This window comes from Phyllostomus hastatus, unplaced genomic scaffold (genome assembly GCF_019186645.2).
Source record: "Phyllostomus hastatus isolate PE091 unplaced genomic scaffold, TTU_PhHast_1.1 phas_scaffold_93, whole genome shotgun sequence".
NCBI lineage: Eukaryota > Metazoa > Chordata > Mammalia > Chiroptera > Phyllostomidae > Phyllostomus > Phyllostomus hastatus.
Genome location: NW_025334042.1, coordinates 26,446,569 through 26,471,314, shown reverse-complemented (window position 1 = coordinate 26,471,314; position 24,746 = coordinate 26,446,569). Strand labels below are relative to the sequence as shown.

Sequence of the window (24,746 nt, the reverse complement as noted above, 5' to 3'; positions counted from 1 at the left end):
AGGGACAGACTCCTACTTAAAGTAGCGTATCACGCGAGAGCTAGAATCTCTCAGAGTGTGGAGCAGTTTGCGGGCTCTTAAAGGAAGGGGAGGGCGGGACGCAAAGGGGCCCGGGGCGGAGCTTTAATGGTTGGGCCCGCTACGCCCCACCCCTTCCCATTGCCTCGGTTCGACCGCTGCTGGCTCAGCCTGGAGGGGTCTACCCACCACTTCCCGCGCTCAGGCAGGTAAGGGATTCGGACTGAGTGCACCTCCTTCCCGGTAGGCTGTCGGATGTCCGCGCCCTGGCCTCAGTTCCTCTCCCCAAGGGTTGTTGAGGGACCGTTTAGGAAGGACAATCCCTTCTTATGTTCCAAGTGAGAAAAATTAGAGAGGAAGTAGATTGCGTGAGCAGAGCTTGCTCCAGAATTAACACTTGGGTGAGTCTCCGGTGGGTCCCTACAGATCGAAAAGTGAGGCGGACCGGAGGAGGAACCTGGGACGTAGAAGGGAGTCCCCCAGCCATTCCGTCGCTGTGCTGGACCTCGCTCCCAGCCCCTCAGTTCCCAGGCAATGTGTTCCGATTACCCGTTTACGAAATCTCTTAGCCTGAGAACCAGGAAGTAAGACCAGCAGCCGGCAGAGATGCTCATGATGTGGAAAGCATTGCACCTCCGCAAGAGTCTAATTAGCTAGTTTCTCCGGCTTCCGAGATTCCAGGAAATTAGAAAGTCGAGAGGGGTTGTACGAAGCAGATACGTGCACTATCAGATGGGAAAAGTGTACCCGACAGCCTGGAAGCTACGCTTGGTTAAATGAGGCTGACACCATCTGAAAAGCTTAGCTGTCTTCTCAGACCTCTTATTTCCGCCCTTTCAGTAGACCCTCACCAGCATTCTGAAAACTGAGCTTAAATACAGCTCTGCACATTTCTTTTTTAAATATGTGAAATAAGAATAACTTCTACCATAAAATAATCACTACTTTTTTTGATCACCTGTTATTGACAACATTAGGTCCTTCTCATTCGTTGATTTTTAAATCTTATGCAACTTTTAGGTATTGCCATCTCTGTTTTTCGGATGAAGAAACCAACGTCCAATGAATTGAGGGACTGCCCTAGTCATTGTTGGCTTGTGGAAAAGCTATATTGAAACCTGGGCCCATGCAACCTTAAAGTCCATCTTCCCTCCACCCCCTGCACTCTCTTCCTCTGATCAGAGCACAGTCTTAAAACTTTATAAATTCATTTGACAACAATTTTTAATCCTTTTTTGGCTACAGAACTTGGAGAATGTGCATATGGGTGGGAACGCATTGGGTTCTGCAAGCTGACACTGGTTTTAGTGTATGTTTCAGTTATCACTTGTGTTCTTGTTTGCGTTGCCTTGTTTGAAATGTGAATGGTGTTTCATTACAATGAGAATGAATGGTATGAGAAAATTCTCATGGAGGTATTTATTATTTGTAAGCAATATATCCCATTCCACTTCCATTAATCTTAAGTGCACTAAAGTAAAATCTTCAACACTTTGAAAGAGGTGATGCTTTCAAAAAATTTTTCTGCACAAATAATTTATTTTCATTATTGGTGATGGCAGAAAAGCAAATGAAAATAAAAATCACCTTCCAAAGATAACTACAGGTGGACTTGGGACTGACTGGCCTTGGCCTTGGCACATGGGGCACACGCTGTTGCCTAGGGTGCCTCAGCGGTAATGTAGGGGTGCATGGCACTCTGCTCCAGGGACTGGTGGGTCCCGATGTGGCTGGGCCTTGCAGGGATGGCCCTGCTCCCACGGCCTGAACTCACTCTCCTCTTCATCATCACCGCTGCGCTCAGGTGCCAGGAACAGACATAGCTCACCTACTGGAGGGCCACCCTGAAGACCATCCAGACCAGAGTTTACAAGATGACACCTACCTGAACTCTGCCTTAGATCTCTTGGAAGGCAAGGATAGGCTCTGCCAAAATAAGTTCAGTGACCATGAAAGGGAACCCCTCACTGTGAGGCCCACTCTTCCAGAGCTGCTGGGGGAGCAGAGGGCAAGGCAGACCTTGACGCTGTCCTCTTGCCATGGAAGCACCTAGACTGTTAGAATCTTGCCAATTTTGTCATTGAGTCACCTGGTTACAAGTCACACCTCTATTGTTAGAGTGTGAGACATAGCCTGAGTGTGCACTCTCCGCTCTTTTTTCATTGCTTCTGACTTCTTTTTTTGCTTGCTGTTGCACAAAATGGCCTAAGAACTTGTTGACACACACGTCATAGGAATGGAGTGGAACACACTGATTTTAGCTCTGTATTTTAGCACCTTAAGTAAGTCAGCTGAACATGCAAAACATACTGAAAATTTTAGGGTTATGATGGTTTAACTTTCTCAAGAATTGGATTTAGAAAAAAAAGACGAGGACTTCTGGTCAAGATGGAGATATAGATAGACATGCTTCACCTCCCTGGGCTACCATAGAAAGAATTACAACTAGATCTCAAAACAGATAACACACAGAACCATCAGAAAATCCAGCCGTATGGAAGTCTGACAACCAAGAAATTAAAGAAACCACATTCATCTAGACCGGTAAGAGGGGTGGAGATGGGGAAAGAGGAGGAGACCCAGTGTAGCTCCAAGAGGTGGTAGTGGAAGGTTGGTTCCACATTCACTATGGTGGATAGAAATTGGGAGGGATACCTTGGGAACAGCATTCCAGCCCCAGGCCAGACCACATAGCCCAGGGTTCTAGCACCAGGAAGATAAACCCCCATTACTTCTGGCTGTTAAAACCAGTGGGGATTGGGACTGCAAAGAAACCTCTGGGGTTTCAGGAGACTCCATTTAAATGGCCCACAGAATCTTAAAACCTACATAAACCCACCCACACTGGGATTCACCACCAGGGAAACAGCTGGAACAGCACCAGTCACATACAGGATGTGGGTGAAGTGATGAAATGGTGGACGAGTGCTGGGCAAACCTACAGAAACCAAGCAGTGGCATTGTCCCTTCTCTGAGCCCTCCCCTCAACACAGAGCCACAGAGTGGTGAAGCAGATTACTCTGCTCTGGCTATCACTTAGGGCTCCACCCCACCCTATTCACAAGTGCCTTTTCTAGAATAGACCACACTACTAACACAGGGAGTCAAAGCAGCTCTACCTAACACATAGAAACAAACAGGGAGGCTGCCAAATTGAGGAGATGAAGAAGTTTGGCTCAAATGATAGAACAGAACAAAACCCCAGAAAAAGAACTAAAGGAAATGGAGATAACCACCTATCAGATGCAGAGTTCAAAACACTGGTGCTCGGGTTGCTCAAAAAACTCATTGTTTACGGCAACAACATAAAGGAAGAAATGAAGGTTACACTAAGTGAAATAAAGAAAAATCCACAGGGAGCCATCAGTGGAGGGGAGGAAACTGGGATTCAGATCAGTAATTTGGAACATAAGGAAGAAATAAGCCTTCAACCAGAATAGCAAGAAGAAAAAAGAATTAAAAAAATGAGGATAGTATAAGGAACCCCTGAGACATCTCCAAACATACCAACATGCATATCATAGGGATGCCAGAAGGAGAAGAGGAAGAACAAGAAATTGAAAACTTATTTGAAAAAATAATGAAAGAAAACTTCCCTAATTTGGCCAAGGAAATAAACATACAACTCTAGGAAGCAACAGAGTCCCAAATAAGTTGGACACAAAGAGGGTCACACCAAAACTCATTATAATTAAAATGCCAAAGGTTAAAGATAAAGAGAACCTTAAAAGCAGCAAGAGAAAAGCAGACAGTTATCTGCAAAGGTGTTCCCATAAGACTATCAGCTGATTTCTCAAAACAAACTTTGCAGGCCAGAAGGGACTGGCAAGAAGTATTCAAAGTGATGAAAACCAAGGACCTACATCCAAGATTGCTCTATCCAGCTAAGCTATCTTTTAGAATACAGAGGGTCCATAAAGTGCTTCCCAGACAAGGTAATAAAGGAGTTCATCATCACCAAGCCATTACTACATGAAATGTTAAAGGGGCTTATTTAAGCAAAAGAGGAAGATCAAAACTATGAACATTAAGATGGCAACAAATTCACAACTATCAATAACTGAATCTAAAAAAAACAAACTAAGCAAACTGCCACAACAGGAACAGAATGATAGATATGGTGATCATTTGGAGGGTTAGCAGCTGGGGTGGGGAAGGGGGAGGTTGTGGGAAAAGGTGCAGGTGTTAAGAAGTATAATTGGTAGGTCCAAAATAGACAGAGGGACATTAAGAATAGTATGGGAAATACAGACGCTAAAGAACTTACATGCACGACCCATAGACATGAACTAAGGGTGTAGATTGCTGGAGGGAAAGAGATACTGGGCAGAGGGGGGCAGAGGGGGAAAATTAGGACAACCAAAATAAGATAAAATATATTTTTAAAAAAGATGACCATAGTTAACATTTTGGTGCATGTTCTTCCAGATATGCATTAGGGGTGATATATGAATGTAGATTTAAAGCAAATTTTTAAATTCTGAGATTTAGAACTGTCAGGCAGCTCTAAATGTGTGCAGAAGAGTTGTTAGAAAGCCTTCCTTTTTCTGGCATCCCCATGCCATCACCTCTGCTAGAAATCTGGGTGCTAGAGTGCTACCACATTTATCTCTGGTTTTAAGATAAACTCTTTTTCTTCTTAATTTCCTGTATTTTAGTTCTAGTTTTTAGAACTAGGATATAGTTCTGAGTACTAAGCAGTTCTACCTTTAACAGCTTTGTCAATCACACTGTACTTATGGAGGAGAAAAATCTTAGTAAATGAGAAAAAATAATGTAAACAGAGCAACTGCAAAATCTAGGGGCATAAAGAATTTCTTAATTTCAAAAAATCAGTCTTTCTCTGATTTAACACAAATATTTTGAGTAGCTTAAAGCTGAATTTGCTTGCATCTCTGCCCAGCAAAGCAAACTGTATAGGAGAGAAGGCAGACACATAAACAATAGCATATGAATAATTGTTATAATAGAAGAATTACCAGGTGATACTTTGAAACAAATGAGATGAGTATTAAGTAAAGTCAATAGTGACTTTTACATGGCTTTGAAGAAATAGTAGGCATTTACCAGGTGGCCCTCAAAGTACTTGGGCAGTTCTTTTACTTAGCCTTAGGTGACCTTACCTCTTGATACACAGAGAAAATAACACTGTGAGAATTCTTTCTCTCCCTTCAAATGTATGTATCCAAATCTCTACTTCCCTCTTTCTATATTCAGAAGAGGTTTCCTTCTATTTAAGGCTGACCCCTTAACTTATACTCTATTCAGTATACCTTTTGTATCTTCAGCCAAGCTTAATGTTAAACCAGCAGTTGTCAGGGTGTGGTTGGGGTTCCCGAGTCTCATTCAAGAGGTTCATAAGATCAAAGTCACATTCAGAATAAAAGACTCAGAGTGCAATGGATTGTAATGTGCCAAAGTTCATTATATGATTTCAGATTCCAGTTATATCTAAATTTTAGGAAATTAGCTCTTGTCATGTTTTAGTAAAGTATCAAAGAAATAGCTAATTTGTGAAAAATACTATTAGAATACTTCCTTTTCAACTATGCATCTTTGTGAGGCTGGATTTTTTTCATATGCATCAACCAAAATAATATATTGCAGCAGATTAAATAGACAGATATGCCCTGGCTGGTGTAGCTCAGTGGATTGAGTGCGGGCTGTGAACCAAAGTGTCGCAGGTTCGATTCCCAGTCAGGGCACATGCCTGGGTTGCAGGCCATGACCCTCAACAACTGCACATTGATGTTTCTCTCTCTCTCCCTCTCTCTCTCTCTTTCTCCCTGCCTTCCCTCTCTAAAAATAGATAAATAAGATCTTTAAAAAAATAGACAGATATGAGAATCCAGCCATCTTCTATTGAGGTAAACATTTAAAGAGATGCAAAACTGTAAACAATGTCACTCTTCTATTTTGAGGCAAATTTTTAAAACATTTTATTAAATATGTATGTTAACATGTAGTCTATTGTTTTGTAATTTTCTCAGTGTCAATTTCTAATATGGTAAATATTGATAAATATACCCAACATAAGTTCTTGGAGTCCACATAGTATTTAAGAGTGTAAAGGGTCTTGAAACCAAGTTGGAGAACTGCTGCTGGTGTCTCCCTCTCTCTCTCTCTCCCTTTCTTCTTATTCTTATTCCCTTCATAGTCGGATTTCTTGGAGAATGCATTTCTACCATTTACTCACTGCTCCAGTACAACTATTCTTCAAGTCACTCAGTGGTCTTCTGGTTCCAAATACTAACAGCAAAAGATCGTTTGGGGGTCTTTTATTTAACTTACTCCCCTTATAGAAATCCGCTACTGTCCTAGTGGTTTTTTTTTTTTTTTACCTCCATGACTTATCAATACTTTTAAAACTTCTTTCTCTTCATTTCTTCACATTCTGTATATTCAAATAAGCAATTTTATATTTACTCATTGCTTCAACCAATTATTCATATATAAATATATGAGAATGCTCATAAAGTAACCATTCTTTATCTAAACCTCTCTCCTAAGCCCTAGTCCATATATCTAGCTAATGAAATATGATTAGGTTGAGGGCAGATAGACCTACTTAGATGTGGTGGTCAAAGAAGGCAACAAATTCACAAATATCAACAACTGAATCTAAAAATACAAACTAAGCAAACTACCAGAACAGGAACAGAATCATAGATCTGGAGATCATTTGGAGGTTTATCATCTGATAGGAGGGGAAGGGGGAAGTTGGTGGAAAAGGTGCAGGGATTACTAATATACAGAAGCCTAGGATACAGGCAGAACTTTTGCTCCTTATCATGTATAACTTCTGGATTTTGTACTACATGAATATATTCTTTACTCCAAAAATTAATTGTGTTGCATTTTAAAAATATATAGGGGAGCAGGAGAATAACTGGTAGAAGAATACCTGGATCTATTTATCTTGATTAATTAGAAGGAAAAGTAACCATCTGCTGAGAATGAGAGACAGAGAGATCCAATAAAACCACATGTAGGGAGGTAAAGGTGTGAAACAGTCTCTGAGGACAACAAGTGAAGACAAGGAGAAGGATGAATGGCACCGTTGAAGGCCCAATGGAAAAGGGGCTGCCATTAAATTTATTCACACCAATCTGCTCACGTCATTTAGTTCTCTACAACTGTATTCAGTAGTGCTGGTGTACACGTGAAATTGTGAGACTTATCCCTAACTGCAACTTTCTAGGGTGGAGTGGCAGAAGGAAAAAGAGAAAGAAGAAATAAAGGTTCTGTCCAGAGAGTAGTCACATTGGTGAACCACAAGGTTTGACTTAGAAAATGAATTGTGATCAGGCAGATCCAAAGGACTCAGAAAAAGTGGAGGAGTCAAGGATGAGCATGTTATGTGACAAGTTGGTGGATAGGCCATACTTTTTAATGCTACACAAATTATTTCAGGGTATACGTATTTTTTACTTCCACCAAAGAGTATTGCATAAATATTTCATAGAAATAAATAGTAACTGATAAAAATATTTTAAATTAAAAAATAAATCTTCTTTATTAATAGATCTTATTCCTGAATATGTTCACAGGAATTTTTCTGAAAAAGTAAACTTTTTGCTTATTTGTGTAAATTTCACTCAGAAAATGTCAGTGTAAGAAAAAACATCCTTTAATTTTTTTTTTAATTCCTATTATGGGTGGAGAAAGAAAGCAAGCCCAGAGGATAGAGAAGTAAACCACAACTTTAATTTTTTTCTTAAGATATCAACTACAATTGCCTCTTGAACAATGCAAGAGTTTGGGGCACTGACACTCATGCATGTGAAAAATCTACATATAATTTTTTATTTCCCCCAAATTTAACTACTAATAACCTACTGTTAATCAGAAGCCTTACTGATAACATAAACAGTTGATTAACACATATTTTGTATGTTACATCTTTGTATTATATAGTATATTCTTATAACAAAAAGCTAGAAAAAAGAATGTTATTAAGAAAATCATAAGGGACAGAAAATAAATTCGTAGTGTTTATTGAGAAAAATCTGCATATAAGCGGACCTGCACAGTTCAAACCTGTGTTGTTCAAGTGTCAACTGTGGTTGGCATTGGACTGTTTCTTTCTTATGGTGTAATCAGTTGCCAGCATTTCCTATGTTATAGCAAAGAGTGATATATAAGCTTATAGATGTCGCTAAAGCTACTGTAAAATTTTGATGTGATTTTTTATATTATAGGAATAGAAGATGAACCAACCCATCACACCATCAACATATGTGCGCTGCCTCAATGTTGGACTAATTAGGAAGCTGTCAGATTTTATTGATCCTCAAGAAGGATGGAAGAAGTTAGCAGTAGCCATTAAAAAACCATCTGGTGATGATAGATATAATCAGTTTCACATAAGGTAACATAAAATTCTTTTTCTTTTTAAATTCTTACATCACAATTTAGAATGATTGATGGGTATAAATGCTATCTAATACTGCATTTCAGAAAACAAACCTCTCTCCAGGAGAGATAATGGTAATAAGTACCACCCCCCCTGCTTTTTTTGCAATGTTTGCTGCATTCAGCTAGGCCAATGTTGTGATATTGCAAATAAGTTTTGAGGTTAGACTCAAGATTCCTACTTTTATTTTTCTTTGTTTGTCAAGCCAAGGAGTACAAGTTCACTCTTCTTCACTCTTCTTCACACTTGTCATTTCCATTTTGAAGTAATATTAGAATATTATAAGAATTGCCAGCAAAATTCTAGAGCCTAAACTTCTATGTGTGTGAATCTCTAATTCACTTTAGCACTGTGTTTTGGTAGTTCAATTACACCTCATAGTTGCTTGTCAATGTATACATCTAGGAACAGAATTTTTAGTTCTTAGCCAGGATTTTCCAACACTATCTTCAAATAATTTCTATTTTTTTATATATTTTTTAAATTTTATTTTTATTTTAGAGAGGGAGAGAAACATCAGTGTAAGAGAGAACATGGATTAGCTGCCTTCTGCATACAACCCAGGCATGTGCCCTGACTGGGAATCAAACCAGTGACCTTTCGGTTTGCAGGACAATGCCCAACCAACTGAGCCATACCAGCGGGGCACATAATTTCTATTCTTTCTCTCTATGTATCTCTGTTTCATTTAGTGTAAAGTTTAAGTACAAATTTTATTTTTGTTGGTTTTTTTTTCTCAGCTCAAACCAAGGTCAAAATCTGTCTTTTGAAGCAAGAGGGGAAGGAATGTATTTGTAATTTTCAGCATTAACCCGATAAGGAACCTAAAACCATAGCTTCCTTCAAGGAAATGTTTCCTCACATGAGGGTTGAACATCTTAAATTACTTCAGAGGAGCTTAAGTTTAAAGCTGGAAAGCCTATTTTTAAAGATAATTTATTGATATTATTATTAAAAACTTTTGGAGGAAAGTTGAAGCAGTGGTAGTAGGGAGAATAAACTCTTCTGAGCATAATAATTGCAGCAAATAATTATTGAAAGAATGATAGAGCCCTGACCAGTGTGGCTCAGTTGGTTGGGGGTCAACCCACAAAGTGAAGGGTCACCAGTTCAATCCCCAGTTAGGGCACGTGCCTGGATTGTGGATTTGGTCTCCAGTCTGGAGGTGTACAAGAGCAACTGATCAAAGTTTCCCTTGATGTTTCTTTCCTTCTCTTTCTCCATCCCTGCCCCATCTCAAAAAATAAATATTTTTGTAAAAGAAAGAATGGTAGAATTAGAAAGTTACCAATTTACAACCACCAACAAGTAATTGATTCATGCAAGGCTCATCAGTTAGTGCTTAAAAATCATTAAGTGAAAAGTTACTGATGAAAAATATTGCACAAGATTTGAAAGTATTATCCACAGGTTATTTATGAATTATGAAAGGGGAATAGAGAACTTTATAAAAAGAGAAAATATCTTAAGCACATCTTCTTAACAAAGTAATCAAACTTTGTGTCATCAATAATGGTACAAACTGCCATTGTGTTCCTCCAAATGTGATGCACACACACACACAAATAGACATGGAGAGTGAGAGAACACAAGAGCACAAATATGGCAAAATGTTATCAGTTGGTCAGTTGGTGAATCTACATGAAGGTTAAATGGTTGTTCATGGTATTATTTTTTCAACTTCTGTGTAGGTTTGAAATTTTTCAAAATGGCCCTGTCTCGTGTGGCTCAGTGGATTGAGTGCGGGCCTACATACCAAAGGGTTCCCAGTTCAATTCTCAGTCAGAGCACATGCCTGGGTTGTAGGTCAGGTTCCCCACTAGAGGGCGTATGAGAGGCAACCACACAATGTTTCTCTCCCTCTCATTCTCCCTCCCCCTCTCTCTCTAAAAATAAAGTCTTTTTAAAAAAACAAAATTAAGAAAAAGAAGAAAAACTTGTTTTTAAATATCCTTCAAAACTAATTTTATTTATTTTATTTTTTTGAGGATGTTTATGAGTTCATTTGAGCCAAACTGATGACAGATACTGGGAAGCAAGATCTCAAATGCTCTTCTAAAACTAATATTTAAAGAAGTAAACATGAAAAACTGATCTGTGTTTTTCTTTTAATTTAGTTGAAATATGGTTAAGATCAAAGGAAAAATTATCCAAGTTTATGTATATTCTATTATTTTAAGCACGCAGGTTTGTTAAAAATTATATAGCTAGCAGAGTTAACATCACTCAATGAAGTAATATGGCTTAGTAGGTTGAGAATGCACTCAATGTCAAGTGAAATCTGATTTTGGATCTCAATTTAGATATAGCTTATTGGTGATATGGCTGTAGGTTGGTTGCTTTACCTCTCCATGCCTTGACTTCTCATTATTAAATTACTATGTCATTCATAGCATTTGTCCTTATTCTTTAAGGACAAAATGGTTCATATGTGTATGTCCTGTAGCCCACTGAGCAAACAGTAAGTACTCACTATGTGTTAACATATTATCATCACCTTCAGCATCTCTCTCCTTCTACCTATCCTTCCTAATATCTGTAACTCTTGCTAGTTTTCTTTCTTTTTTTTTAAGATTTTATTTATTTTTAGAGAAAGGAGGTAGGGGAGAGAAAGGGAGAGAAACATCAATGTGTGGTTGCCTCTTGCACGCTCCCTTCTGAAGGCCTGGCCTGCAACCCAGGCATGTGCCCTGACTGGGAATTGAACCTGTGACCCTTTGATTTGCAGGCTGCCACTCAGTCCACTGAGCCACAGCAGCCAGGGTTTCTTGCTGGTTTTCCTGTTGCCCCTTTTCTTTAATATTATAGGAGGTGCTGTGAGAGAAAGAGGAGGAGGAATGATTCCTATTTCCATGTTACCTCTACATACTACTTTTGTTTCTTTGTTACTTGCTTTTAAGGAGATTTGAAGCATTACTTCAAACTGGAAAAAGTCCTACTGGTGAATTGCTGTTTGACTGGGGAACCACAAATTGCACAGTTGGTGATCTCGTGAACCTTTTGATCCAAAATGAGTTTTTTGCCCCTGCCAGTCTTTTGCTGCCAGGTAAACTCAGTGTGACTAGGGCAACAGCAATGAGGGTGGAAAGATAAGTGGCAGAAATAGGAATATTTCTTCTTACTCATACTCTTTTCCCATAGCAGATGAATCTGACCTTTGAGATTACTTTTATTCTTCCAACTCTCCCCAGCTCTTAATAGGCACCCCAGACATAGGGCACCACAGACTTGCTTGCTGCTAAGGAGATGGAGGCTTTGTGATTGAGTCCGATCCAACCATCAAAGTGAGTAGTTTTGTGCTGATAGGAAGTTTAAAGCAGTGGAACTGTGTATTTATTATGGGGATTTTTTGAACTCTTGCTTTTTTTCATCCCCAACTTCCACCCCAATGGGACTCTGTGGTCATGATTTCCCTACACTGTATGCGGGTGGGTTAGTTTCTTAGCACCTTCCTCATAATCTTACTTTTTCTCTTTGATGTCATTCCCACCAGTTGTTCTTACCCTTCAGTTCACATAAGAATCATCTAGGGTTTCTGTAAACAGGTAGCTTCCTGGGCTCTGTTACAGACATTATCACAATTCTGGGGTTCAAGGTCTGTGTTTCTAAACAAGTGCTTCAGTGCTTCTGATGCAGGTGGCTTGTAGACCACTTTTTGAAAACACTACCTTACCCATCTTTAACAAAACAGAATTCTTACTAGGTAGTTTCCCGAGTGAGCTGTGAGAATATGGGGCTAACATGGAAACTGGAATGATGTTAAGTGAACCAAGTTCCTAATTTAACCCTTTCACAAACACTTTTTCTATGGATGGACAACTTGTATCTTCATTTGGCAGACGCTGTTCCCAAAACTGTTAATACACTACCTTGTAAAGAAGCTGTAACAGTTGAGCAGAATCAGAGGCCTCTCTATGGCCAGGACAGGACATCTGTGATACCTGTGCGGAATCCTGAACAAAATTATATGCCACCTGACTCCTCAAGTCCAGAAAGTTTAGAAGTTAGTGATACACGTAAGTAACACTTACGGTGCATTCCATCGGTGTAGCAATTTTCAACCAGTGTGCTGCAAGAATTTTTAGAACATGCGCTACCTGACTATTAGTCAGGGGCACTGACTTCTTTACCCTTAGACTGTCAAATTAAAAAATGACAACAGCCAACACAACAATGGCTGTCTGGTGTGAATGAATCACAATTATCTCTATTTTTTTGGTCGGAATGGGAAAAAAATATATTTTTTTGGTGTGTGCAGAATTTTAATAATTAGATGAGATGAAAAAGGTTGAGAATCGCTGTGCTGGTGGTTTGTCATTAAGACCATTACTGCTAAAAACAAATTTCTCCTTTTGTTTGCACACACTGGCAAACACTCCTTTGTGTTTCTTCCACCCTGACTTATGAGGCACCATTTTCTTTGTATGTCAGTGTGTTATCAGTGAGTAGAGGCAATAAGCAAACATTTGCATAACTTGAAAGAATTATTTTATAAAGCAAATAAGTGACTAAAATTTTTATTTAACAATGGTTTTGTGCTCTCCTATTGTACCTAATCCAAAGTAATAAATATTTAAATGTAAAATATTTAAGTTGAGAAAATACTGAGAAATTAATTGAGAAATTATCAAAACCAATTTCATTTTTATTGAAGCACTTTTTTCCTTCCCTCATTGACATTCCAGGTTTTCACAGTTTTTCATTTTATGAGCTGAAGGATGTCACCAATAACTTTGATGAACGACCCATTTCTATGGGTGGTAACAAGATGGGAGAGGGCGGATTTGGAGTTGTTTATAAAGGCTACGTGAACAACCGGACCGTGGCCGTGAAGAGGCTTGCAGCAGTAAGTTACACTTTCAGGAATAAAAGGTGTTAAAGAACAAATTACTTCCTAGTGTGCTATATGACAAGTTTTATAGTAATCTTTAGGAAATATGTTATTTCAGCGCATATTTTCTTTAAATAAACATCATTCCAAGCTGCTAGTTTCTAACATTTAAAAATCTGTTGAAAGCAATAGTCCTGTCCCTACAAAAATGTGGTTATACATACATACATATATACAATGAGACACACATTCTGGGAGATTCACAAAATAAAGCTGAGAACCCTCGCTTTACACTGTGCTTCATGCACAATCAAAATTAAAATAAGATACTAAAAATTTTTATAAAAATAACTTTTGTGTATTACCTTCTCATTTAAAAATAAAGCTTCTTTTTCTTAATAAACATTAAGAAAAAAATGGAAAAATTTCTTGTCTGTATCTTTTGTTCCCATTCCTATTAGGGTATTTACCTTTTACTTATTGATTTGTTATATTCTACATTTGTTGTTATATTCTAATAATATCAAGATAATACATATTTATATGATAGTCACCCTCTTATACATACTAAAAATACTTTTACAGGTTTTATTTTTCCTTTTGCCTTGAAATTAGCCTATGTTTTCTGCTACACAGAATTATTTTTCAAAATGTTTATGCAGTGAAGTCGTATTATTTTTTTGTTCCTACAATAACTCAGTGGGTTGTATGTGGTCATATGGTTTTAAGATTTTTTTTTCTTCCATTAAGCCATGGGACCTTGAGCAAATCACTAGTATTTCTAGTTCTCAGTTGTTTCATAAAATGGTAAGAATAATGCCTTACTAGTTTAAGGAAAGCAGCATCAGCCAATCAATCTCTTGAGCCACATTCTGTCATTGTAGCCTTAGGGTTATTGTATTGTGTTGTATTGCATATATTTTATTTTTCAGGTGGTTGACATTAGTACAGAAGAACTGAGACAACAGTTTGATCAAGAAATAAAAGTAATGGCAAAGTAAGTTAATTTGGCAGTGGGGTGGAGTGGGAAGGAGCATGGCAAGGAGTGAAGAACTTGGTTTCTTTCCAAAGTGTGCCGTGAACTAGTGGTGGCCTCAGATAAGAGCAAATGAAATAAAGGGTTCAGATTAGAGGAACCGAAAGAACTTTGACTGCAGTCTATGACTACTTGTACCCATATATATGCCTGTAGATTAAACAGCAGTCATTATTTTAATCATAGCCAAGTTACATGGAATTTCAATTATCTTCCATTATCATGTTTTCTATTCCCAGAATGCATGAGAGATAAATTGTAGAGATACAAAATAAAATGTATAGAATAATAGGCCCTGAGATATATGTAAGTTAACACTGATAAACCAGGAAAGTCTGATGTGCAAGAATGCATGGAAGGCATTGAGCCAGTATGCTTGAAAATAGTTGGACATCATCAGGAACAGTAACAGAAGCAAATTAGGAAATTCATTGTAACAATTATAATAATTGATACCTGAGTGTATACAGTATACCAGACACTATGCAGTATATGTTATGTGCATTTTCTCATTTAATCCTCACAATAATTGTTATAACCTCCCCCACCCCACCCAATATTTTTTTTCCACTGAGATTTAGAAAGATTGAGTAACTGTCCCAAAGCCACATAGCCAATGAATATTAGAGCTGGGCTTCAAATCCAGATCTGATTCCAGAGCTTGAGCTTTATGTATGAATTCTCATTAGACCCATTGCTATAAATCACTAATTCTAGTTGCTTAACCTCAAGAAAGAAACAATAGGCTGGAATTAATTCATTCACAGTAAAAATAATACATGCTGATAAGAAAACTTGCACAATTTGTTCTCCCTACCTCTATTCCCACTCTCCAATCCTGAACGTGTATTTTTCAAATAATAAAAATTATCTCTTAACTTTATCACTGAGAGATATCACTGCTAATAGTTGATATACTTTCTCAATGATGTGTGCGTAGCATTTCCTCCTGTCATTAAAATAATTTTTTTTTAATAATTTTATTTATTTATTTTTAGAGAGGGAAGGGAGGGAGATAGAGAGAGAGAGAGAGAGAGAAACATCAATGTGTGGTTGCTGGGGGTTATGGCCTGCAACCCAGGAATGTACCCTGGCTGGGAATCGAACCTGGGACACTTTGGTTCTCAGCCCGTGCTCAATCTACTGAGCTACGCCAGCCAGGGCTAAAATAATTTTAAATCATTTTAAATTACTGTATACAATTCTAGCATAGATGAGGATTGTATTTTATTTAACTATTTCCCTGCAAGGTTTGTTTCTGATTTTCAGTATTACAAATTAAAGCTTCTTTAAATGTCTTGGTGTTTAATATTATACATAAATCTTTAAATGCAACTTTGCTTATTTCATCAGGATAGAGTCCTAGAAGAACTACTGCTTCAGAATGCATGAACTTTTTAAAGACTTGCCAAGTATATGTCCAAATGGCCTTATAGATAAGTTATGATAGTTAATACTCCTCCCAACAATGTGTTACAATGTCAAACTTCACTGATATCTCATCACCATTCAATATTACTATTTTTAAATAAGTACCAATCTGGGGAACTTATTAGCAGAATGACCTTAGCTATGTTTCTTAACTCTCTATCCATTAGTTTTCTCTTCTATAAAATAGAGTAATAATAGTTCTTACTTCATTATGTTGTGAGGAATAAATAAGTGAAGCAGGCAAATTACTTAACCATCGTGCTTTATGTATAGTAGAAACTCACTGAATGTTATCTGCTCATATCTAAAATGTGCCAGTTTGCTGGAACATAGAGCAGTTGTCATTTTAATTTTCACTTTACAAAATATTTGTGAGGGTAGACTGATTTCAAATCAAATCAAATCAGAATCTGATTTGAAATAATGAAATGCCAGAATTATAGACCATTTTGAATGAAAAAAATGAGTAAGCACATGGATGGAGTACTTATTATGTTCTAGGTCATTTCTAGGCTCTCATATATCTGCTCTTTTGATTCTCGCAGCATCCGTGTTACACAGTAGTTATCCCCATTTAGCAGGTAAACTTGCCGAGGCTCAGGGAGCTGTTAATTTGCTGTAGTCCACGTATCCAGGAGGTGGCAGATCTGGACTTCAGACTCAGGTTTTCGAACACTTAGCCCAGTTTTCTTTCTACTGTATCACAGATGTCTTTTGTTATACTTAAGCTCTCTTTAGTTTTTCACTCTTAAGTATGTAAAGAAACTCAGGTTATAAATAATCAGATAGGATTAAATATCAGAAATGTGTAAATTAGATATTAAAGATCAGATGTCTGTAAATCAGTGCTTTTGACATATTAGAGTGTACTTGAAAGGGTTGTCATTACAAGTTTCAACAGACTCCTAGAAATCTTATTTGTGCTATAATTGAAAATTGTGCTAAACAAAGGTAAACAAACATCAGCCTAGTCCTGAATCAAACTATCACAAGTTCTGGTAGTTTGACTTACTGAGCTTTTACTGTAAAGTAGAAGAGGATTTACTTCTAAGTTGATCAGTATTGACTAAAAGGAGAACTGTTTGCAGAAAATTATTGTTATAATAAACACATATCATATTAAAATGACATACAGCATATTATTTTCTTGCTCTTTTTTCTGTTAAAGCCCTAAACTGAATAACTTCCAACCTACAGCTGAATACATGTATATATCATAATAATTTTGAGTGGAAAATTTTGTCACAGGTGCCAACATGAAAATTTAGTAGAACTACTTGGTTTCTCAAGTGATGGAGATGACCTCTGCTTAGTATATGTTTACATGCCTAATGGTTCATTGCTAGACAGACTGTCTTGTTTGGTAAGATATTTGTTCATCAGATTTTTGGCTTTCTGTTTCTTTGTTGTATACTAATACTTACTTTGTAGCAGGATCACTTAAACTGCATTAATCTTAATATTTTTCCTCTCTTTGAAAATTATACAGTTGATAGATTAAAAGAAACTGGGGTTGCCATTCTATTAGACGGTAATCTAAAATGTAAAATATTACTCAAGGTTACACTTTGAAGATACTCTGACATACTTTTATTGTCAAAGAGAAGTGTTATCCCCCATTTAAAATTTGCTTAGAAAAATTTTCTGTTATGTGTTTTCTATAGATATTTTTATCCTCCAATGTTCTAATTGGTTTGTTTCTTACTTCGTAAGAATGATACTCCACCACTCTCCTGGCACATGAGATGCAGGATTGCTCAAGGTGCAGCTGATGGCATCAGTTTTTTGCATGAAAACCATCAAATTCATAGAGATATTAAAAGGTAAATGCTACATTTGGAAAACCATCTTTGAAGAATAATTTGCTCTTCTTCTTTCTATTCACTGTGCACATGGGTGTCTAAATCTGGAGCACTCCAGGATTATAGATGTCCTTTTTCTCCCCATTGCTCTCACTTTATTTGTACCTTCTATCTGTCATCGATTTTATTACAAGCCCTCCTGCTCAGCCCTTAACCTGTCTGCACCAGTACTCACCTGTTCACTACTACATTGCCAGGGTATGGCCCTAAAAACCAAGCATGGCTACCAGTTTCTTCAAATTGGTCATATGTTTTTATGTTTTAATTACTACTACATATTGCCTGAAATGCCTCTCTCTCTCATATAACCATCAACCTATAATAATCACTCAAGACTAAATACGTTTTTCCTTGAAATTGTGTCGAGTTCTTTCAGTCATGCAGTTCTCTGTGCATTTTTATACCTAGTATCACCTTTATGGAGTACTTCCTGGATTTTTTAAACTTATGCATGTACTTTTGTGACATATGAGATTTGAAGGTTTCTCCATGCCCAGTGCAGAACTTAAATACTATAATACATAGGGAGTCTTCAATAAGTTTTGTGGAATGAAAGTATATGAGTGAATGCATATAATGAAGGGAGATCTTTTAGCTATGTTCTTTCCTCTTCAAAAGATTTCAGATAGCACAAAAGAATCAAGAAATGAATAATTGAGATAGTTGGTTTGGAAATTTGTTTTTAAGTGAACTTAGAAATGTTAGGAAAAGAATTAAGAATGGTATTTTAGGAGACTGTAAGGGAAATGACCTTGTGATAAATTATTTGTGAAATAATGAAAGTATCTCTTGCTAATGTGAACAGTATTATTTCATTTTTATTCTCCTAAAATTTTTTCTCAAGAAACAAAAAAGAAAAGAATATAGTCATTTCTCTTGAGATTAATCTGAAATCTAGATTTATTTACACACTTCTCAGGCTTTTATGATGTATATTGGGGTAGTCAAAAAGTTCGTTTGGTTTTTTCCATAAGATGGCTGTAGTAGTGCTTGGTTGTCTTTAACTTCATTCAAAACAATTTTGTTAGGTTGTATTGTGACAGCTGTCATTTCAGCATGTAATTAAAACAAAATCAAAATGGGTGAATTTTTGTGTAGCCATTTCAATATTGAAGATGGAAGAAAATACACAACATTTTTGGCATATTATGCTTTCTTATTTCAAGAAAGGTAAAAAGGCACCTGAAATGCAAAAAAGATTTGCACAGTGTATGGAGAAGGGATGCCCTGCATCCCTTGTGACTGACTGAATGTGTCCAAAGTGGTGTGCGAAGTTTTGTGCTGGAGATTTCTCACTGGATGATGCTCCACAGTTGGGTAGACCAGCTGAAGTTGACAGTGATCAATTGGAGACTTTCATCGAGAACGGTTAACATTATATCACACAGGAAATAGCCGACATACTCAAAATATCCAAATCAATAAAGTTATTGGTGAAAATGAAAATTATGTCTTTTATTTTACAGAAAAAAACTAAACAGACTTTTTGACCAACCCAATATTATAACGTGGAATACTCTCTGAATATATACATACATTCATACATCTATTGAAGGAAACATTTGACTTGTCTGAAGAGAAAAACATGTTTTCCTCTAAACTTTACATTTTTTTTCAGTGCAAATATCTTACTAGATGAAGACTTTACCGCCAAAATATCGGACTTTGGGCTTGCACGGGCTTCTGAGAAGTTTTCACAGACAGTAATGACTAGCAGAATTGTGGGAACAACAGCTTACATGGCACCTGAAGCTTTGCGAGGAGAAATCACACCCAAATCTGACATCTACAGCTTTGGTGTTGTAAGTTTCATGTATATAATCGGTAACAATAATCCTTCTTGTAATGCTGGTAATTATGAAATTGAAGTAGAATATTTTGAATTCACCTGTCTTGCTTAACTCTCTGTAAATTGTTCACTTTAACCTTTAGAAATGAGAACGTTATAAAAACTTCTCCAACTTTGTAAAGCTTTTATATTGATTTCTGAAATTTCTGCAAGAAATGACTTTTTAGCCACACTATCCTCAGGAGTTAGTATGAAACGTAAATTAAATCAGTGCATAAAATAAATCATGTCATACAGTATGCACTTAATGCTGTATTTAAAAAATATATTTTTGAAATGAAATATGCTTTGGCATTCTCTGATCTATCTATCAGTCTCTTCCTGATAACTTACAAGATGGAATAAGGAGTGAGTGTGGGTGGTTGGAGAAATTAGTGCTTCTTCATCTTGTTTTTTCTTGTGTTTTATGTAAGGAAATTGAACTTCGTAACATTGTGAATGTAAGGCTCAGGGTTGTAGGATATCCCTAAAGTTTAGAAAATAACACTCTCCCAAGAGCCAGAGAAAATTATTCTTCTGAAGGATTCCCTGCAGAACAGGAAAAAGAATGTCCAGAACATACATTGAGTAGAGCTGATTGTTTAGTGAGTTGCCAACAAGAAAGAACTGCTGGTGGGGGTGTCCCTGAAAGAGCAGTGGTGAGAAAGACCACAGCTCATATTCTTTCTGCTTTAATTAATGCCTAAAAGATGCAATGCAGTGTGTGTAAATGATCAATCAGATTTCATAATCAAGATTCATATATCTTCTGGTTTCTGTATGTTGCCTTGAGTGTTACATTAATGGACTTGTTGTTTTTTGTTTTCATAGGTTTTACTAGAAATAATAACTGGACTTCCAGCTGTGGATGAACACCGGGAACCTCAATTATTGGTAACTGAAAGATTCATTTTTGCCAGTCCTTTCCTCTTTGCATTTATAATCTAAATCTATATGGGTAAACCTGGCAATCAGAAATGTCATTTTCTGTTCACAATTACATAGTGGTATATGGAAAGAGCATCAAATATTTCCAATCTCAGCTCTTCCGTGAAGTATTTGTGAAGCTTGGAAAAGTCATTTATATCTTCTGTATTCTAGTTTTTTTGTGTGTGTAAATCAGGATAGAACTATATAATTTCTGAGGTCATCTCCATGTTTTTATTTGTTACTTTCAGAGTGATTACTAACTGCCTTTTCAGTTCAGATAGAAAAAAACAACATGGCTTCCTTTCAAATTTATATCAGAATGGAATTCCCAGCAAAATTCTTTATCCATTTCTATTATGGAATATTTTACTTATAAAGTTGTAGAAAACATCACCTATGTGTTATATTGAATATTAAAGCTATTGGAAAATTATTCCAAGCCCCTTTTTTTCTATTTAGTAAATTTTAAGAACTTAGAGGATCTTTTTATAAAATTGAAGAGTTACAGAAATATCTGCTATTATATATGTTTTCTTAAAATTGATTAAGTAACTTACATGACTTTATTTGAATTTATGTGTTCTAATGGGACAAACAAGTGTGACAGACAATATGTGTCTGAATTAATAATAAAAATATATCCTCAGGTGAGGATTAAAAAAAATTAGAAGGCAAGTGAAAAATGCCTAGGAGGTATGTATTTATGTATGTATCTGTATGTCTTCAATTCTTAATAAGATTATAAAAATAGACAGTAAAATAAGAGTACATGTTATTAAGTAGATTAAATAATTAAAATTTATGTTCTGACTTTTTCACTTGTGCTGAAACTAGAAGTTTTAACACTTGTTTTAAAGCTAGATATTAAAGAAGAAATTGAAGATGAAGAAAAGACAATTGAAGATTATATTGATAAGAAGATGAATGACATTGATTTCACTTCCATTGAAACTATGTACTCTGTTGCTAGTCAATGTCTACATGAAAAGAAAAATAAGAGACCAGACATTGAGAAGGTATTAGTTTTTTACACTTACTTAAAAAGTGCAGGAGGTGGGGTTTGTCATTTTCTTTCTAAGTATACATTTCAAACCAACTATTTAATGTGGTTCTTTCTGTTTTTTCTGTCTTTCTTTCTTCATAAAAGGTCCAACAGCTGCTGCAAGAAATCACAGCTTCTTGAAACTTTAGTGGAATAGACACTTGGCTTTTTATACACAGCTATACACAGCTAAAACCGTCTTTTAAACTAAATTTTTTGGTAAGCATTCTTCTTTACCTTTAACAAGGCAGCATGGTGCGATGCAGTGCGGTGGTTCTTAAAGCTCACGTAGAACCCTGGACATATAGAACAAACAAAAGCAGAGCTGCCATTTCAATGCTTCGCCCTACCTTCTTAGAGTTGCCTTCAGTTCTTGAAGTAATCCCTGAGACATCTTCTTGGAGCAATCCCTGAGACATCTTCTTGGAGCCTCATCACAAACAATTTGAAAACTACAGGATTAGCAAAACAGACGACTGGACTATTGAATGAAAAGACCCTGAGCTGAAGCCCAGGTCCCCGCTGATTTTCTGTAAAGCTGTGGGCAGTCTCTTAGCTGCTCTGAGCCTTGGTTTTTTTCACCTGTAACGTTGGACTAATACTTACTGTGCCTCTCTAGCAGGTAGGTAGTCATGAGAATTAAAGGATGCAGCATGTTTGCAAGTACTTTGCACTTTATAAAGTGATATAAAATTTAAGGTTTATATAGATGATTATAAAATTTTATTGCAGTCATTTGTTTATAGGGTCATGTTCACAGTACTATTTTAAGCAATCATTCACCACAAGCCAAATAAACCCAGATGAGACTGCCACCATTGGCTATAATTAATTAGATTATGTAATATGGCTAAGTTGATGGAATTTTTCAGATGCAGGTAAGGTTCCTAATCCGCTGACTTTGAGTATCAGCAGGGAGACTGCGCCGGGTGGGCCAGATCTAAGAAGGTGACCTCTTACAAGACATCTGAGACATCCTTCTGCGGGCCTTAAAGAAGGGACCTACCACCTTTTAGGAAGCCACATTGGCTAAGACCTAAGGGTGGCCTCCAGGAGATGAGAGCCACTTTCTGGCTGTCAGCCAGCAACACAAACTGGGACCTGGGATGTATAACCACGATAAACTGAGTTCTTCCAACAGCCTAAATTAGCTTAGAAAAGTACTCCAGACCTCGGATGATTCTGTAGCCCCAACTGAAAGCTAAATTTTGGCCTTGTGAGACCCTCAGTAGTGAATCTAGCTGAGCTGTGCCTGGACTTCTGACATACAGGACTGTGACATAAATGAGTTGCTGTAAGCCACTGAGTTTATGGCAAGTTGTTATGCAGCTATAGAAAGTGAATACAGGTATTCCCATGATGATTCTTCCACGGTGATAGCCCATCATGTTCTGCCCACACTCAAGGGGTTGATGGGGGTTAAACAGTGTGTACACCAGAGGTCTGAAGTGTACTGATTTGCACTGGATTTCTCAAGTTTCCTCAGTCCCTACTCTTTTGTTGTTTGTTTTTTACTACAAAGAGTGAGAGACCTCTGTATAGTAGTGATGAATTGATTTTTTAAGTGACTTTTAACTATTTCTCCTAAGTTTAAGAGTCTCTATTGGATTTTTTATTGTTTGAAAGTTATTTTTCATCTTTGAGTAAGCAGAAGAATTTACTTAAGCATGAAAGCTGGCCGATAAAGCTAGTATATATATAGAAGGAATGCCAAGTGTCTGCAGTTATTCATTCATTCATTCATTCACTGAGATTTGTATCTTCAGTTCTTTCATTAACACACTCAGAACAAGTTTGTACAGTGGGCTGCAGAAGATGCTCAATCTCTATATTGTATTGTTTAGACCTTCCTAAATGCTTCCCTGAGAAATGAAAATAGTACATCTTTCTAATCACCTTAGTCAACTAAGTATTTAAGCAGAAAGACACATTTGCTAGTTGAAAAGGGAAAAGGAAAATAAGTAAAATGACTTAGTCAAATTAATCTCAGTGGGAACCCACATAATTTGAGGCACAGTATGATCTATAACACTGAACATAATTATGTTATTTTAAAATATAAGTAACTATTTCTTGAAATAAAAGCATTTCTGTAAAATAGCATATATATAGCTCTGATTATAGAATGTTACCAAGCTTTATTCAAATTCTTTAAATGAGTATACCATTTCATTGATTTTGAAAGTTTGCAGTATTACTTGGTAGGTGTTTTCATTCCATCAAGTGGAACTGAGAGCAGATTTATCCAAATTAGGTACAGCTTCCCTCTCCCAGTAAGACTTTTAACTCTTTGGATGGTAATAATGCAGCACATCCATGCTTCCAAAGTGTTAACCACACTGTTTTATCTTTTTGCCTGACTGTGCCTGTCACATCATGGACCTCTCAACTTGCATGACACACGTTGCTATGGGAATGAACAGCAGAGGGGTGTCCTCAGCTCACACGTGAACAGGACTTGCCCTCAAGTTCTGAGAATTGTGTCCAGGCTGCGTACACTGCTTCCCTCAGGTGGGAATGAAAAGCCTGAGGTGACATCTAGTTGAAGCTTTTTCTTAATTTTGGGAGGAATATACTTCCTCCTAATTTTTTATAGAAACAAAAATTTAAACATATTTGAAAACAATCTTGACGGGTTTTGCAAGCTTTGATGTGAACTGGTAATGCTGCCTCTAGCAGCTGACTGTGCAAACTAATGGGTGACGGCAGCATGGTGGGGAAGCACCCACCGACCCCCTTACTACGAGAGCAACCTGTTTTTATTGCCCAGTTTGACCCGTTGGTTTGCTAATTAGCTAACTCAAATTTTAAATTCTATTTTCTCTCTTCATATGTTCTATGAGGAATAATTAGTCAATGTTTTGTTTTACTTTTCTAATATATAATTAAGAGAATTTTAAGATATTCTAAAGCATTTATTGCTCTGCCCACTTTTCAGTTCTGTAGCCATACAAAATGGTCATAGATTTCAGCCATTCAGAGTCCTGTAATTCACTTTCAAAATAAGCATATATCTTTTATTTTACAACTTTATTGTATCATACCTGATAAATAAAAATTGTACTGGACTGGTCAGAAAGTTTGGGTTTTTCCATAAGAAGGCTCTAGTATAGCTTAGTTGTCTTTAACATCATTCAAAACAATTTTGTTACATTGTATTGTGTAGCTGTCATATGTGCATTTAAAAAAAACTTACCAAAATGGGTGCATTTTTCTGTAGCCATTTTAATATTGAAGATGGAAGAAAATATGCAACATTTTTGGCATATTCTGCTTTATTATTTCAAGAAAAGATAAAATGCAACTGAAACACAAACAGATTTGTGTAGTGTGTGGAGAAGGTGCTGTGACT

General features: G+C 36.8%; 1 protein-coding gene across 2 annotated transcripts; it reads left to right on the top strand.

Annotated features, from left to right (window-relative positions):
- The first annotated feature begins 111 nt into the window (after positions 1–111).
- IRAK4 (interleukin 1 receptor associated kinase 4) lies at positions 112–24,623 on the top strand. Of its 2 annotated transcripts, XM_045829673.1 has the most exons (12): positions 112–227; positions 8,220–8,389; positions 11,335–11,480; positions 12,274–12,450; positions 13,120–13,280; positions 14,198–14,262; positions 16,981–17,095; positions 17,446–17,555; positions 19,213–19,396; positions 20,254–20,316; positions 21,210–21,368; positions 21,500–24,623. In XM_045829673.1, exons 2-12 carry the CDS (start codon positions 8,229–8,231, stop codon positions 21,533–21,535), a joined length of 1,377 nt encoding a protein of 458 aa, XP_045685629.1. In that variant the 5' UTR covers positions 112–227; positions 8,220–8,228; the 3' UTR covers positions 21,536–24,623. The 2 variants fall into 2 exon arrangements, with proteins under 2 accessions (XP_045685629.1, XP_045685630.1); XM_045829674.1 differs by lacking the exons at positions 112–227; positions 8,220–8,389; positions 11,335–11,480 and adding an exon at positions 11,521–11,718.
- Positions 24,624–24,746: the final 123 nt, after the last annotated feature.

Bases quoted from the DNA above. Each gene is read 5' to 3' on its own strand.
- IRAK4 (XM_045829673.1), top strand. From the start codon at position 8,229: ATGAACCAACCCATCACACCATCAACATATGTGCGCTGCCTCAATGTT. The intron at 13,281-14,197 runs GTAAGTTACACT...TTTATTTTTCAG, and splicing joins CCGTGAAGAGGCTTGCAGCA to GTGGTTGACATTAGTACAGA. The intron at 20,317-21,209 runs GTAACTGAAAGA...CTTGTTTTAAAG, and splicing joins ACCGGGAACCTCAATTATTG to CTAGATATTAAAGAAGAAAT.